At 36.8% G+C, this 18,712-nt stretch overlaps 1 protein-coding gene across 1 annotated transcript; it reads left to right on the top strand.

The window, feature by feature from the left end:
* The first annotated feature begins 211 nt into the window (after positions 1-211).
* On the top strand, positions 212-9,823 carry LOC105393906 (organic cation transporter protein). The gene is made up of 7 exons (XM_011565726.3): positions 212-664; positions 3,229-3,436; positions 6,382-6,482; positions 6,905-7,059; positions 7,530-8,162; positions 8,721-8,899; positions 9,157-9,823. The coding sequence occupies exons 1-7, from the start codon at positions 492-494 to the stop codon at positions 9,343-9,345; spliced, it is 1,638 nt and encodes a 545-aa protein (XP_011564028.3). The 5' UTR covers positions 212-491; the 3' UTR covers positions 9,346-9,823.
* Positions 9,824-18,712: the final 8,889 nt, after the last annotated feature.

The raw sequence follows: 18,712 nt of genomic DNA, 5'->3' as shown, positions 1-18,712 counted from the left end.
AAAATCTACCTTATAGGTGAGTCATCGTTAGGGCGCTAATTTGACTTGCTAATCCTTGCACCAGGTTGAAAATTAAACCCTAATCCAACTCAAGTCTTTGCGTCCAAAACACCAAGAATATTGTCTCCGGCACAGTTCAATAAACATAGTAAAAACAAACAGTTTGATCTGCTATAGGGTCGAGCGCAGGTTTCGTGCCGTTAATAAAACGGTAGATCTCAACACAGCCGCCGCAGTCGCCTGTCGCAGTGGCCTGCGCTCGCCACTCAAACATGACTATTTCTACGAGATAACTATTAGCTCCATCAATAAACAAATCAGAACTTAATTCAGATACTTACTTAAACAAAATTAAATAAAAAATTATGAATTAAGTTAGTCTTTTGTTACGATGTTGATAGTAAAATTGCGTGGTTTATAGTGTAAATCTTTGTGCCGTGTAAACTTTCATGTATTTTTTTGTGATTTAACTGTGATACGAGTTTGTAAATATGGAAGCGGAAAAGAAAGATGTGTCTGAGGTTACCGTGGACGATATTTTGAAGATGATGGGACCTTTCGGAAGGTTCAACGTGTTGATTTTCTTCCTCATACTGCTGCCGGTGGGTATGGCCGGGATGTACTCTTCGGTCTACAACTTTGAGGCCATCGACATTGATTACAGGTAAACAACTTATGTACTTATACTAATACTAGCTTTTCCCGCGAGCTTCGCCGCGCCTGAAAAGGTTTTCCGGGAAAAATTCCGGGATGAAAAGTTGAGTGATCTAGGGTGTCACCTTACTCCAAGTGAAACTTAAAAATTGGTCTAGGCATGTTCCTGTGAAAGACTAACAAACATCAATCCATTCATCCACACACTTACAAACTTTCACGTATAAACGTATTATAATATTAATTGTATAGCTCAACGTAAAACATTATATTAATTACTTAGGTATGTACTTTTTTAAATGTTTCTTCTTTCACATTTTATTTTTTCTAATTACGTAGGTATTTATTTGTATTACTTAGCTGTATGGTATGAACTCATCTAAACCATAACAGACAGTAGGTAAATAAATAATTGAGGATATTCTTATTGAAAGTTATGGAAAGTGCCAAAATTTAAATACCGATAGTTATACTCGTAAACATGTTTACGTTTACTTTAAAAGGTCAGCTAAATCAGGATGTAGTATAAAAAATAGTATGGATGTTCTCTGAATGTCTCTCTTTTCTACTTTATTTAAATACCCCCTTATTCATAAAAAAGTTACTGAACGGATTAACTATTGAACTGTTTTGTCACTCTCTGTCAAAGAACAAATTGTTCTCTGTCAGAGAGGGACAGAACAGTTAAATAGTTAATCCGTTCTGTAACTTTTTTATGAATAAGGGGGTAACTATATACAGGCTGTATAATTTTTTAAACCTCACATTACAATTATTAAAAACCCTCCAAAAAGTAAACTTTAAAAAATGAAACAGTTCCTAGCTGCATGCAAAAGCCTCACGTTTGGAGTGGATTGTTAGAGCTTTGCAATTAAATCTTTTAATCTATGTAAATAAGCTTTTGTGTGACCTAAAAGTTTCATAATAGGTACTGTTTGCGTTTAAAATATATTTTTTATTGTTGTTATGTGACCAGAATAACCACCATCAGACATGCTCCTTTTTTGAAATTGCTTTCAAACCTTTGAACAACAAACTACACTCACGGGCAATCAAAAGGTTCCACTGAGAAAATCACCAAATTACTCCTAAACGGAAATGCTAGCTTAAGGACGCCCTTTGCAACATTGAAATACATTTAACAGAGCATCAGGATATTACCAACTAATTTAACGGTAATATTTTGTTAAAATTAAAAAAAAAATCAAAAATTGTGGTTGTTTGTTGTAGGAACTTTGTACCTGGAACTTTCTAGGATTTTCCAAAATCTTAAGATACTTTTTACCATATTTTGTTACCAGTGACTATGACCTATCCCTAAAGGGATAATGGCTTCTTTTTGTACGAAGCCCGCCTGAATCCTGGGCCACAGAGATTACTTTAATTATGTAGTTACTGCCTGGGCAGTCAACGACTGCCGCAAATGTTATATTTTTATCACCATCTGTAATCGTAGACTGCTGATCAAAGGCGTTTAATAATTATACCTGTTTTCTCTACTTACTAATATTTTAATAATAAAAAACGATGACCTTGATCTTCGCTGTCATGCCGGTACACCTTAAATTCCATAGTAAGTATATTCACAATTTAGTGCGTATCAAAATAATCAATGGCGTATTACGTAAAATACTCTATTGTGCTTTAATTGTAATTCACGGTATTGTCTGGTTTGGGCGGCAAAGGTCGAATTAAATAAAGTCTATTCCTTTGGAACTGTACCGAAATAGTATGTGGTGGCTATATTTTATTGGATTCATATAACGCATAATATAATATGAAGTTATGTACCGTACATAACAATTTATTTACGGTAAGTAGGTAAGTTAAGTACCTACTATCTTATTTTTACATTATCTTCAACCATCGACATAATAAATATAAGACCATGATAGAGAGTCTTTGCAAATATAACTTATTTACTAAAGTAAATTAAGTATAGAACATTTGTATCAATAAACTTAATAATGATTTAATTATTCCACATAGTATATTCTCAATTATTAGTAGGTAACTCTCGTTGTTGTAGTAAGTTCTAATTGTATACAAAATAAAAATAGTAAGTACAGTAACCATAATCATTACCATAAACAATGAAAGCTTCCGTTTTCTCGCACAAAAAGAAGATAAAAGTGTCGCCTGTAGCGGAAACTTTGAACATATCAAAATGTAGATGACAGAAGGAAACGGAAATATTTTCGTTTCGTTTAGGTACACCATAAACTGCAGCTACCACTAGTTTGTAATGAAGTCAAAATTGGTCAATAATAAAATAAAACCTTTTTTTTAATCATTTATCACCTGATTTATTTATCATCATCATCACCACCACCAGTCCATCCACTATTGTTTGTTAATCTCCTTCTGTGTACCAACGTCTAATTCTAATTCTTGAACCACACTGATATCATCTACCCATCTTATGATACCTGAAAAGTGTAGGTACTTATCGCGAAATCATTTTGAAGAACGAACCAATGAAGTAATTCGACACATTTTCAAGTGGTCACTGATCTCTTCGTTCGTTCGTTCCTTAAAACGACTTTCCGATCCATCTCCTCCCTCACTCCACAGATGCGCAGTGCCCGAGTGCCAAGAAGACCCGTCGACCTTGAACTTCACAATCCCGCAAGGCCTAGACGGGACCTTCGCGAAATGCACGAGGTACGCCAGCGTGAACGCCACCAACGGCACGTTTTGCGGCCCTCAGCACTTCGACCTGACGTCACCGGTGGAATGTGACAGCTACGTGTATATGGAAGAGCATTCGATCGTCAATGAGGTGAGGGGAAAACGATATTCATTAGTACATTATAGTAGGTATAATTAGTACCTACTACTACTCGTGCGGAGTAACTGTGCACCTGACTGACAAAAAACAGATGTCATATATTTAGAAAGGTACTAGCTTTTTGGTACCCGGCGTCGGCGTGACCCCTGCTGCTTATTGGCCAGGTGCACACTAAATTCGTACGAGTAGTACTTAGGTAAACGTTCGGACGATTTTACAACCATGGTTTTCGTTATTAACAAAATTAACTTAAGAATTCATTTGGAAAGAAAATTTCCAATATTGTGTTCGATTGGCCAAGAAATATGATAATATTTCATTTACATTGAAAGTATACGTACTTTAAACAGATGAAATTGATACACGAAGAATTGTTACACGATATTTCTAAAATTAGCCTGAAAATTTCCATTATGTCTAGTGATGTATTTATCTAACAGCTGTACCTACTTATGACGTACTTACTTACCAAAACGAAACATAACGCGATACGAATTTGTCTCATCTTAAAATTAGAAATACTTATACTTAATGTATGTTTGTAAGTACTTACCTATACTTAGTCGTTTTAAGTCGTTTTTTTATTGATGATTTGTAGATAACTTAGCTTACTTACCTGTATTGACATGTTTTAATAAACGAAAGTTAAGAAAGTTATTGTGTATATACATGTTACGGTAAATATGAGTGTAAAAATATGGTACCTAAACTAGATAAACCTAGTATAAACCGGGAGGAGCGGTTAATGTTAGGTGTTCCTATCCTAGAACAGCTTATGGGATATGCCTAATAGCCTATGTCCAGACTGGACCATTATAGTGGCCCTTATACTTTGTGCAAGAACCAATTATCAATTACGTACAGTCCACAGGGCCACTCTTGAATATCACATCTCATTTTTATTTCATTGATGTGTTATTGTTGTGGCTGCATAATACTTCAACTCTACCTACAAAAATAGTTGTTAAAAAGGTGATTTATAGTCGGCGACATGAATTATTTGAAAACAAAATATTTCAAGCCGCATCATAATTAAGGTAAGGTCTGTTTTTTAATCTCAGATACTAAATTCTTAACGGTTCATTAACAGTCGATTGTCCCGCCAATAGAACGATACCGCACTTTATCGCGGGACAATCGACTGTTGATGAACCGTTAAGAATCTGTCAATTTAGTATCTGATATTAAAAAACAGACTAGTTATCTAGAACACAGTGGATGATCGACATAGCAAGAAATCTTTTGCTATAATCATATTAACCGTAACATTTACACGAATGTATTTTTTTATAATGATGGTTGTAGTCATACTATTATATGTAGAGGAATTGACGAATTCCTCTCATTTTGGCTTGCATAAATTAAGTTACTAGTTGTTGTTGTTTCTACGGATGTATCTATCTATACCTAATCTGTACTTACCCCTACAACTGAAAGGCAATGTATTGCGTCTGTCTTGCGTTCCCAACATTAAACCAATCATATCTTTTCTTCAAAGGCGTTTTAAAAAAAAAGAATACCTACATGTTCATCAAGCTAACGTCTATTTTAGAACCTAGCACCAAATGTAGAATTTCCAAAAACAGGCTTTTTTGGCCTTTACTCAATCAAATAACTCCTAAATTGAAGGCATTATGTTCTTGTTTATTTCTGTTCTCAAAATAGGCACCATTTGGCTGAACAAACTTGTATTTTTACTTTTTGGAAAAACGTTTTTAAAGTTAAGTTATGATTGTTTTAATTTTGGGAACGCAAGACAGACGCAATACATTGCCTTTCGAGAGTGGGGGTACTGTAGGTACCTACCATCATTATTAGAATAGAATAGATTATTCTTTATTGGTACACAAAAACATGGACAAAGATTACAAAAAACTTAATCTAACAACATAATATGTACAAATGGCGGCCTTATCGCTTAAAGTGATTTCTTCCAGGCAACCTTTATTATCGTTTGTCATCTCTTTTCCTGACTGTAACCAAATTAAGCTTATACATATAAACCTTATAAAATAAAATTGCAATTGCAACGCTACCTGCCTGCAATAATGAGCAGCAATAATTGCACACGACAAAAGGTCACATAAACATACTTAATTTACATTTTGCACAGCACAATCATAATATATTTAGAAAATAATGAATAAACTAAGTACTAGTATTATTATTTATTTCTGACATGCCGACAAATGGGATATTTATTTACATAAAATACGTACATTACCGCATTCGTCATAGAAGGTAAATTCAATATGGTCAACTACATCTTAACATTGCATCGTCAAACTCACTAGCGTCAATATTTGACTGAATGACTAGGCGGTTTATGTGTCTGAAAATATACAAAAGTACTTAACCCATTGATGGCCAAAATCAAACCAAGCTAGTTATAACTGAAACATGAGTTTCATTTTAATTTAAATGAAAAATAAACTATTTGTACTCTACCGATACCGAGTACAGCGACATATCTGGAGTCCGACAACGCTAACTTTGCAACAGGAACAAGTGCCAACACCTAAAAATATATAGGTATTAGGGCAACTAACTTCATTGTAATTTCTGTCAATGACGTATTACCTAACCAATTACCAGTTAAAGAAAAAAACATAATCTTTTACCAGTTGCAAAGTTACCATTGTTGGACTGTACTTATAACGTTGACCGTATTAGAAACGCACGCACGTTCCGTTCAATTCTATATTAAAATACCGTAGCACTCGTAAATAAAAATTAAAATCTTGCTTCCATTGTTTTAGTTATGTTCTTCTTAAAAGATAAAACCCTATTAAAAAAATTATTTATTAATTGTATTCTTTTCGTCATATAGACTGAGTAACCTAGATCGCACGTGTATTTCGGCGTGAAAACTTTCCTATCACGCAATATGTTTGATATTTCGTGACAGCCCTAATGTTTGTCTCTCTCTCTTTCAGTTCGACCTGGCGTGCCAGGACTGGAAGCGGTCTCTGGTGGGCACCATCCACAACGCCGGCTTCTTCATCGCCATCCCGCTCACGGGGCTCCTTTCTGACAAGTAAGATTATACACTCACGAGCAATGATAAAGTTTCACCTGCCATTGCCGTTCCGTATGTTACTAGAACTTTCCCATAGCTCGTGTGTTAAAGATGTAGTGTACTTATGCTCCTTGCTCGTATATTATCGTTTGCTGGGCATAAGCCTCTCTCCAAAGGAACCTCACTCATAGGTAAGAACTTCGTCATCACCCTTCCTCCCACTACAGGTGTTTGGTCCAGCGGGGTCAAGTCAGAGATCATTTAATTAAGCAACAACCTATAGATTCTGTAAAAAAGTAAATAATCCATTGATGAGGAAAAACTTTAATTAAAATGTATAATTCCCATTATCATAGATCACGATAAACGATCCTCATTATAACGATCTTTATTCGATATATTATAAACAGCAATTAATCTTTTTTCGTGTATTCCTCAAGGTACGGCAGACGTACGGCCGTGATATTTTCGGCGGTTTCCAACGGAGTGTTCGGCCTCATCAGGGCGTTCTCAGTCAACTATGACATGTTCATAGTCTTCGAGTTCCTGGAACCAGCGTTTGGAGCCGGCGTCTACACCGCTTGCTTCGTCTTGGGTAAGATGAATCTTCTTTACTTACTAATTAATTCGAACCATTGTGTGGGTGGGCGAAGTTCAAATCAAGATTTGATATCCAGGTTATTAAATATCTAATGCATCCATCAAATACTGGTTTAAATTTTTTGGTTGTAATACAGTAAATAAGTTTATCTATCATACAGGCATCCTTGATGTTTTAACGCCTCACCAAATAGTTGGTGACTAATTACAAGTTAGTTATAGATTTGCTCATCCATCAGTTTCCGATTTAGTTTTCCTTCAAACAATTCCTAGGTATTTTAGCGTCCAAAATATTAGCCATGACTAATCTATCTCAAGAAAGCAAACCTTGCCTGATCAAGCGTTAAATCTCAGAAAACCAAAGCAACGGCAAAAGAAACTGAAAGTCAGATTAGAATTGATAAAAAATAAACATTTTACCGTTTATTCCGGCAACACAAATTGACACTGCACTATTTTTTGCAGCTCTAGAACTGGTTGGGCCGAAAGGGAGAGTGTTTGTGAGTCTGATGTTCAACACGATGTTCATTCTGGGCGGCGTGCTGGTGACAGTGCTCTCCTGGTACCTGCGCAACTGGAGGCAGCTGCTTGTCTTCATCTACACTCCCGCCGTCTTCTGCTTCGTCTACATCTGGCTTCTCTCCGAAAGCTTCCGGTGGCTGTTCAGCAGAGGCCGGTACGACGAAGCGCTACGCGTCCTCAAAAGATCAGAAAAATTCAACAACGTCACCATACCCCAAGAGTATTACGATCAAATTGAAAAACAAGCCATCAACCAACGGGAGGAGAGAAAATATGACAACAAACAGGCTGAACAGTCGTCCTTGAAACAGTTGTTAGTGTCACCCATGATATGGAAACGGACGTTTATCTGCTCAGTGGTGTGGATATCCTCGACGCTGGTGTACTATGGACTATCGATCAACGCTATTGAATTATCAGGCAACAGTTACCTCAACTACATAGTAGTTATACTCGTAGAGGCGCCGGCAAACGTCTGTAAGCTGGTATTACTGGACAGGTTCGGACGGAAGAAAGTAATAGCGAGCGCCTATTTTCTGACCGCATTAGTCCTCGTTAACTACGGCTTCGTGCCAGGTAAATACACTTTACACATTTAGATTTTTAAGTCAACACACATAAAAAACTTGTTTCCTATTATTGGTTGATGCATTCACGTGACATAAATACATACAATATGTAAATGTTGATTTATAAATAAGGGGTCGACTACTTTATAAGCTTTGCATCGTAGATAATCCAGTTTTTTTCTTTAATCTACATCAACAGGAAACGAGTTGTTTTTTTTTTGTTTACACACGCCTGTGGCCTATACGTATTTACATTTTAGCGGTAGTTAACCAGGAGTTTGACCGTCAAGAATGTAGAAATGACTCGATCATTGGTTATTGACTACTTCCTAAAGTACTCTCAGAATCGCCTTGACATTCCGCCAAGACACGACTGAGCCGTTATAATATGAAAGCAACATGCTATAGGTTCCAATTCCCAGCGATATAATGCTTTGTTAATATTGACTCGTAAATTACCTTGTTATTGCGTTTTGAACATCTGACTTTGACCGACTTTGTTTGAGTTTAGAATCTGAGGTAGAGAATTCGTTTAGTAATTTTCCCTAAATCTTTGTTTTTTCAGCTGGAACTTGGTCGCATGCCATCTACCTCGGTGGAAAGTTTTTCATAACATTAGCATACAATTCATTGTACGTATTTGCTGCCGAAGTGTTCCCGACAAACTACAGGACCTCCATGTTGGCTCTGTGCTCCACTATCGGAAGAATTGGCTCAACGTGTGCACCTTTAACACCTCTTTTGGTAAGATCTTCTTTATGAGAGGTTATATTATCAAATTTCTTACTTGAGGTGGATATTAGATTAAAGATTAGGTACCTAGGTACTACTTTATTACTTTATTATAGGTAGGTACTAGTACCTACCTATAATAAAGTAAAATTGTCTAAAATGGAACGTCATCGTCATTGCAAGGTGGAATTTTTTCATTGTGTGATCCTCTATGAGTAAAATTTTCGTAAACCTTTTTATGAATCTTCTTTTTTCTTCTTTCCATTCAGAAATCCATTCACCAGTTCCTACCCACATTGCTGTTCGGAGCGATGGCGGCGATGTCAGGGTTCCTCATCCTGTTTCTACCGGAGACTCTGAACACCAAACTGCCAGACTCCTTGAAGGAAGCGCAGGCCCAAGACAACAACACTGCGGAAACCCCTGCCCCGAGCAGCGAAAACAAGACAAGGCTATGAACTCAGCTCTAGTTTTACTGTATAAAAATTTAAAGGTATTCAAGCGTCTGCCCCCTAGCCAAGGGCTCAAGCGTCAAGCTTATTCTGCGCTGACAAAATGCTTAACTTTTTTTGTTTGTCCAAGGTTTCAAGAGAAAATGACAAACCCTTTAGCAATAAAAACTAGTTCAGTTCAGTCCGTCTGATCATGAAACTATGCAGAATACCATAATATTATAATGTGTGTGTGACGCTGACGTTGTTGAGTTACACGAGTATGAGTTTATTTTCACTTAAAAACAAAAGCCGAACTGTAAAATAATTTAAGATTAGGTAACTGATTCTGAAAATTTTTGCTTTGTTTTTTTTTTACTTCGTCTGCTGTCTAGTATAAATTTCAATGATAATGTAAGTGCTTTGTTGTGATAATTATACATAAGTTAAAAATAAACAAATGCTGAAGTGGTTGGTTAAGTTCTGACTACTGATGTTAAAATGTTAATATGTATGTGTTTGTTTTCAAATAAAACCTGGTTAGGAATCTTTCACGATTGTAATTTAGATTTAAGTACATGTACTGTATCTACTTGCTAGAGTACCTAGGTTAGGTAAGTAAGGTATTTTTTTTTAAATTATTATACATAAAAAATAAACTTAAGATTTAAACATTCAGGCACCACTAAACCCAAAGTGGGTTTGTCTAGGAGCCTTTGTTGCAATTAACTTTTATGTTAACTAACCTATAGGTACACACATTTTAAAGAGAGATAACCTATACCTAAGTATATTGAAATATATGACTGTATATTATATACTGTATGTTGTACCTACTCAGACAAATTGGTTAATGTTATATCTACTTAGATACATTCCATTATGTATTTAAAACATGTACATATCCAATCTATTTGCCATGCAGTAGGTATAGTTAGTAAAAAAAAGACTCACAAAATCTTCTCTTCTCATCCCAAATACATAAGTACTTCTAAAGTGTGTTTAAAAAGAAACAGGAATAAAATTACATTTCATACGTATGAAACATAATTCCAGCCGACAAAATATTGCGCGCAACATGATTAAAAATCTAATTACACTCGCAGCGGAGTTTGCGTCGCCATTTTATTCGGTTTTTAAATTTTAACGTTTTGTTTCGCATTTTGCCGCGCTTTTCGCTGTAAATGGACGAGTTCAGATCGTAATATGCGTTTAGGACGTGATCCCATTTCCGTGTACGTGACTCTCAGTGGACAAGGCGAAATATAACGTAAAACACCAATCTATATGTGTTAAAAATATTTCTGAAAACTTCGAAATACGTTTTGAAATTCCAGTCGATTTATAAAACGTTCCGATACAAAATTATTCGTACGCACGGTACTCGTGTGGCTTTGTGATGTTGTGTTACTTGCGATAGTACTTACGTAAATACTTCTTATTTTCGCTGATCATAGAAATACTACGTAGGTATAATTATTTTTACTGTTTATATCACGTTCGTAATGCAGCGTAGAGATTTTCGATAAAATTTAAAATTCTTAAGAAGGTACCTATATACAGGGTGTCCCAAAAGTCAACGTCATCCCTTAAAGGGCTGATAGGTCAGCTCATGAGAGGCCAGAATATCACAATATGACCTTAGTAAAAACTCGATAATTTTCGAGATATTGACACTTTTATAAATTTGCTGAAAATCGACACCTTGGATCAGTTTTTTGCGTGCCGCCGGTACAAAAATCCATATTGTTAGAATTTGTTTGGTGTTGCATCATCCTGTATAGCCCTGCTATTGATCGCAGTCAAAAAAAATATCGAGTAATGCTGTATGTTTAAAAAAAACACGGTTTTCAAAGTCATAAAAGGTAATCGTATTTTTTTATAAACAACTTTGACTCTACATACTGTAAAAAAAATATACCACGCAAACCTGGCATCTTATTTGAAAAGATTGCTCATTTAATGCAGTTTCCAAAATGGTATACAACGTTGCTATTGTTTCAATTAACAAAAAAGTTATTGCTATTATAGTACAAAACGACCTCGATGTAAAATTGTTTGAAGGAAATTTATCTGACTGAATTTATTAAGGGTAAGTCATGTTGGAATGAGTAAAAGTAAATTAGGAGGTGTGGCCGGAAGTGGGAAAAGAGACAACGTTGTCACAGTTACTAAAAAACGCATTTTGAGTATCTTTCTCGAAAAAAGTGGACTATAGCAACTCCACATTCCCCATAAATGTAGCGCATGGTAACGTACATTCCTGAGTAGTACAAATGTGTGATATTGTACAAGTAAAACGCTTACACATGTACGGTGGCCTGCGCCTAAAAGTATACAGGCGGAGATTTTAAAATAGCGATCTCAAGCTCACATGCTGCTCAAGCACATCCACATAAACACTACTGCTACACACATCACACACAACACGTCCCCGGATTTATAATAGATTTAGCTGGTCCCTTCATCATCAGGGATCGCTATTTTAAAAACTCCGCCTTTATACTTTTAGGCGCAGGCCACCGTACATTGTACACCCACAGTATCCAAAAAAAGGGACAGATCAGTTTATCATTAACATTACCTCTAATTACTTGTTATTATTTTAAAGTTATTGTTAAACAAAACCAAACTCTCAAAATTATGATTAAGACCATTAATGAGTATTATTTTTTGCTGATTATGTACTTAATATAATAATGTGGTGTTATAATTTTGAGAAATAAAAATAAACGTCAATAAATGTTTTTTTTTTAATATGGTGTAAAAAAACGCAAAATATGTTTTATAAGAGTTTGGTAAGTTTTTTCTTAGCTATTTTTGCGTCATCTATGTTGCCACGGCTGACCCCGCAACCTATTTTACTTTTACTTATTCCAACATGACTTACCCTTAATAAATTCAGTCAGATAAATTTCCTTCAAACAATTTTACATCGAGGTCGTTTTGTACTATAATAGCAATAACTTTTTTGTTAATTGAAACAATAGCAACGTTGTATACCATTTTGGAAACTGCTTTAAATGAGCAATCTTTTTAAATAAGGTGCCAGGTTTGCGTGGTATATTTTTTTTACAGTATGTAGAGTCAAAGTTGTTTATAAAAAAATACGATTACCTTTTATGACTTTAAAAACCGTGTTTTTTTTAAACATACAGCATTACTCGATATTTTTTTTGACTGCGATCAATAGCAGGGCTATACAGGATGATGCAACACCAAACAAATTCTAACAATATGGATTTTTGTACCGGCGGCACGCAAAAAACTGATCCAAGGTGTCGATTTTCAGCAAATTTATAAAAGTGTCAATATCTCGAAAATTATCGAGTTTTTACTAAGGTCATATTGTGATATTATGGCCTCTCATGAGCTGACCTATCAGCCCTTTAAGGGATGACGTTGACTTTTGGGACACCCTGTATGTATTATAAATGATTTCATTATCAGCAAAGGCAATTTCCAAAAATCGTTCAACATTTGTTTAAAATTACCCCCTGATTCACCCCCTTTAGGCTTAAATACCGCTTTTGCAACACCCTGTATGTATTATATAAAGTATAATAAACACTACACTTCTAGGTATCAGTAATGTAATCTGTTATTTGGGATTAATGTAATGGACCTAACTCGATCTAGATTTTGAATGACGTGATGCATGGTATGGTAGTGTGAGCACCCCGCCATAGTTTTGTCGCTTAGTTAGTACTAGTTTAACTACATTATTCTTCTTCTTGTTACAAACGAATAAAATGTAAGCCTCTTTACATAGGCACCTACCTACATTAAGAATTAGGCAATGGCACCGCGGCACACGTTGAGTTTAAAGAAGATTCACGTGAGCCTGAAGTCAAAGAAGATGAAGGTACCTAAATATACTAACTGCCAGTTTCAATAACTGTAACTATCGATAACTGACAGTTACTTTCATACGATTGGCAGAAGTAAGTTTAGTAACGACCGATCTGGCAAAGAAAAAGCGTGAGTTATATACTCGTATGATATACCTACCTACTATAAGATCTCTCTATCCAACTAAACGTGGAGACCCCGTGTCGGCAAACGGCGTGTCGGTCGCCCCCCAACCCGTTGGTCTGATGATCTGCGGAAGGTAGCGGGAAGCCGCTGGATGCAGATGGCGGGTGACCGTTTGGGGTGGCGATCGTTAGGAGAGGCCTATGTCCAACAGTGGACTACGGAAGGCTGAGAGAGAGAGAGAGAGAGATCCAACTAAAATGGTTTTAGGTAAGTAAGTCAACTTTTTATTTGTCATGTTTCGGCACGCACCAAAATGGCAAATAAAATAAGAATACAATGAAAAAAGGGCGAACGAACAACGAGGCTCCAAAAAGTGTGTTTGTTAGTTACATACATTTCTAAAAGCCTGCGTTTTATGTAACAAATAGGAAAAGCGTATAAAACTCTACTGAGTAAACAAGTGCCGGTGTCAACTGTTTGCTGTTGCTTTTTGTGCCGACTCTTTGTCAACTACCGGCTTTTTGTACCCTGTCTAAAGGCATATACTGTATTGCTATGTATAAATAAGTCCATGATATAACACATAAGTACAGCGTATTGGCAAAGATGGTACCTAAGTATAGTAAGACGAAAGGGTCTGATTCCGCTCATTTACCTTATTCGTCATTAGAACAATACTTGTGCACAATGACCGCCTCTTCCTGTTGGCTTTCCTTTTTTACAGTCTGTAATAGTCTGTATTATGTACCTACATACAATTCATACAAACAAACACTCACACCTTGTACTGTTGTACTCCCTTGCGGGGTAAGCAGAAGTACATTGCTGCACACCCACTTTTCGCCAGTGTTTATGTTAGTCCCAATGTAATAGGGGGCGGGCACATCCAAGACCTGAGCACAAATATCTGTGTTCAAACAAATATCTGCCCCAGCCGGGAATCGAACCGGAAACGGGACCTTCGGCTCAGTAGTCAGGGTCACTAACCACTACGCCATCCGATCGTCTTATTATATTATGTACCTATGGCAATATTTTATTGATTGACGACATAGCAGCTTTTCAGTGAGTAAATTATATTCACACTTGCATTTATGGACTTATGTCTCAAATAAATATTATTCTATACTATTCTATTTAACTATATATGCGGAGGGCGGTGGTGGGACTTGTGGGTAAGCTGTGAACATTGCTGAGTGAGCTTTACGAAACTCTCACGAGCTCCACATACTATGCTTAACCTATGCAGGTAAAAAAACATAAGTACATACATACATACCTACATACGAATTGAGAACCTCTTCCTTTTTTCTCTGTTAAATATTAACATAGTTAGGTGTATGTATGTAAGTACCTACTTAAATCACAAAAAAAAACATTTTCATAATTCCTATCTTAGCTCCTTTACAACATGCCTGTTGTACCTATTAGTTGTAAGTACCTATACCCATTTATCCCATAATCAATAAATAGCAGCCTACGATAAACATTAAACAAATCAAATAATCGGCGAGCTAACAACTGGCATCAACTCTTCACTGGATGTTGCGGCTAGGGGCGTCCCACAATTAATTGTGGCCACGCTGATTGCAACCGGGAATGCCTCATTACATGCACACACTACTGTTATTCTGTTCTGTAGGCTGATTCTGAAACTTTCAGATGCGAGTAGGATGCCGCTCTAGATTAGGCCGAACTGGCACTGAACCAGTTAAGGCAGTTAAGTTATAATATGTTTCAGGTTTCAGACTATATTATCCTCACTGACATACAAGTTGATTATGTTACATGTGACTGATGAATAGCCCAAAAGCCTCGTCGATGAAAGTTACAGAATAACCCACCAAGCCTAGTAGCTCGCTTCGCACTTGACTCCCACGATTTATCGCTCCCATAATGGATATTGTGACGATAACGCATTGCTGCGCCAAGTTATGGGGCTATTATTGTTATTGTTAGACAATATTATTTCTTAGGGGTATGCAATGTCCATTGTCGGGGCTAATGGGAAATAGCGATCTTCAGGTATGCAGGATGGTAGATGAAATAGTACTTGACGGGCAAGTTGGCTTGCTTGTGATGTGATTTATCTCAATGTAGGTACGGTCATGTGCAGCGAAACCTGACCCCCCTCTCATAGTAACAATGCTTCTGAGAGGGGTCAGGTTTCTCTGCCCCTTACTGTACTATCAGGTAATCGGCCGGTTGCTTACGTTAGAGCTTTGAAAGCTTGAAGACGCTTCGTGTTTACTGTAAGTACACACGACTTGTGTCAAAATTTCGTTGAAAATCTGGCAGGCTTTCGTAGTTTAGCTCTGCTAAGTTTCTGAAATGGTAGCGATCTACAGTAGTCTGCATACAGCAGCAACACATAATCGATGTATTAGATACGGATACGATGATTTAATTCCCTCCCTAATAGTGCTGACTGTACTGACACGCAATTTAAAAGCACTTGTCAAAAAAACATTTAACTAACTTCTAACACCACAGAACCAATAAACTCTACAACGAGGACAAGTTATTTAATTCAAGTCCTGAAATTCTAATCCGAGATTTTCACCCCGAATAACTATGTAAATTACACGGTACCTAGTTGTCCGTAGAATACGGAGCCACGCAATAATAAACATTCTGCGTCCCCGTTGTTCCACCTCTGTCCAGCCAGGGGGTCACTTTAGCTAACGGAAAACGAAGTTTAATAGAAGCACCGCTGCGCGCTTCCTATAGTGCGACAAACTTATCTGTTCCAGTGAGAGCGAACTAAATTGATGCATATCTCATTATTTACTAATTAATTGTATATTGTAAAAGATTAGATGGGTTTATAAATGTCGCAGGCATCTGGTTTAATCTCCTGTTTGATTGAACCGCTAGCCCGTTCATTGGATGACGCTATTCAGTTGTATGACTAGGCCGAACGTTAATTGTACAAGCGTCACAAAACGTCCAACTAGTTAGCGGACTTAAAATCAGTCAGGTGGTGAATAAAACAAATATGGCGTCTAACAGCGAACAGCTGACACAAAAAGCACTTGTATTGTTATTTTTTGCAAATAAATTAACTTTAAAGTGCGATATTTATGTTTAAATAGTGTGACAACATGGATTTATCTATTATTACACCGCCGGCGGATAGTTTCAAAGAAAAAAATATGCTGAAACTGGATAATTATGAACAACAATATCTAGATACGTTTATTGTTATTGTTTAGTTAATTTGTGAGATGAGAGCTTTGTAACATAGTCTTTTTGTTGACTCTTGTCTGGTCATGTTCATCCTAACCAGACATTACAAAGTTGCTTTACTATATCCCATTTAACGACTTCGCTGAATAACGTTCAGTCAAGACGTTGGACGTTACAGTCAACCACTTGACGAGTTGTTCTTTAGTCATTCAACTGAATAGCGTCATCCAATGAACGGGCTAGCGGTTCAATCAAACAGGAGATTAAACCAGATGCCTGCGACATAAACACCGCAAGAGCGAATTAACAATACGAGCAAACTTAAAATCTTAAAGAATTAAGAAATAAATTAGACATTTATGTGAGCTGTCACCGGAACAGATAAGTTTGTGGCACTGTTCCTACCGATTGAATGATACGAACTAGACGGAGTGTCAGTGCAAAACAACTCGACATAATTATAACACCCCACTTCTAAAACTGAGGTCTTATTTTGATATAGTTGAACAGTAAACAAAATGCGGACAGTTTTTTGCTTGTTGTTGTATGTGACACACGATCTATATTTATTCGTATATTGTTGATCTAAGTACCGAATGCATGGAAGTACCTACTCGTTTTTATCGAGCTAGAGTACCCTCTAGGAAGGCCGAGGGGGCCTGCAGGTGCCACAAACCTGACCATAGAGGTTGGAAATAAGAAGGAGGTAAATCCTAAAATTAACGTAGACTCGTAGAGTAATAAATGCTTTGCTGCACTCGTTTTTCTGGTTTAGTTTATAAATCCAACTCACCATGTTATAATTTTAGGGTAGACAGATAGGTTACCTAGGTTGTATCATTATTGATTATCCACATAGACTTCAAGTAGGTACTTACCGATCCACCAATTTACATATTTAGTAGGTAGGTTAAATTACAACAGTTAATAATAGTAAGAAAACGATAATATAAGTACCTACCTCGTTGCCAATGCATTGACGAATAAGTACGTAGTTAGGTACACTGCGGTATGATAGGCATTCTACGCTACTTTTGCCGTTTGACTCTAACGGTTCTTCGGCAGATATGTGCCAATTCAAGTTGCCTATTTTAAGAGCGATTGGTTACATTAATTCTCTATTGAAGACAGTCATGTTCAGCCTATAGCAGTCCACTACTGGATGTAAGCCTCTCACATAGGTCCCAATCAAATTCTTAGGAACCTTATGATCGAAGTTAGGAGCTTACAATTATGAAATCTTGAAGACAGCCTGCCCTGTACTAACTTTTCGACTACCGCATCAAGTCATTTGATTCGAAGATCCGTGACTAGGCCGCATGTTTCAATTGCAAGGACAAATTGCTATTGCAGGCCACTATGAGGAATGCTTCATTACGACTTGGCGTGTTGCAACCCCACCTGCAATTATTGGGCGACTGTGGGAGAAATCTACCTAACTGTAGGTATTATGTAAATTGTATACAGGTAGGTACCTACAGTCTACACCCTAAATAATCATGAAAGAAGTTCTATTAAGGCTGCGTCCGCTGCGTCCCCAGTAAGCAAACTGTCAGCGGCCATTTGTCATTTGGGCAAGTTGTCAAATTTCTGTTGAAAACTTTTGTCACGTCTTGCGCCCCGTCTTCAGGAACCGGTGAAAGGTCACTCGAGGGGGCTCCTTTCGTAGGTACTACTATACTCATAAATATACACTCACGGGTAATGAAGATGTTCCAGTGACACATGGAACATCAATGGCAGGTGGAACTATTTCATTGCTCGTGAGAGTACTTACCTGACGTACGTACTTACATGAGTAATATAAATATGTATTTAAGCTTCTGAACAGTGATCAGTCCTAACTGAAGGTTACAGGGAGTTCGGTTTGAACTTTGAACCAATGTGACCTCTTGAGAAACAGCGCAAAAGTAGCATTATTATTATGGTTGAAGTACCAGTAACCAAAACTATGAACCACAGTAATTGTGTTTAATTTAATTTAAGAAATAAACATTAATGTGTACTTACCTATAAGGCCTTGAGCAATAATGTCCATTATTTTTTAACTGCCTGTTTTAATGACTACTAATCAACTGCTATCAACCGGAGGCTTTCTTACGATTTACGCATATTATAACTTTTCATGTGTCAACATTTCTATCGTATGAGTTGTAATAGAGTAATAGAGAGTCCCTTTGCTCCAAATATATCCATGATGTAAGGTTTGAAAAAATATAATTCAATA

The sequence above is a fragment of the Plutella xylostella genome, chromosome 21 (genome assembly GCF_932276165.1).
Source record: "Plutella xylostella chromosome 21, ilPluXylo3.1, whole genome shotgun sequence".
Taxonomy (NCBI): domain Eukaryota; kingdom Metazoa; phylum Arthropoda; class Insecta; order Lepidoptera; family Plutellidae; genus Plutella; species Plutella xylostella.
Note: the sequence above shows the minus strand (reverse complement) of the source record. Positions and strands in the feature narration are given on the sequence as shown.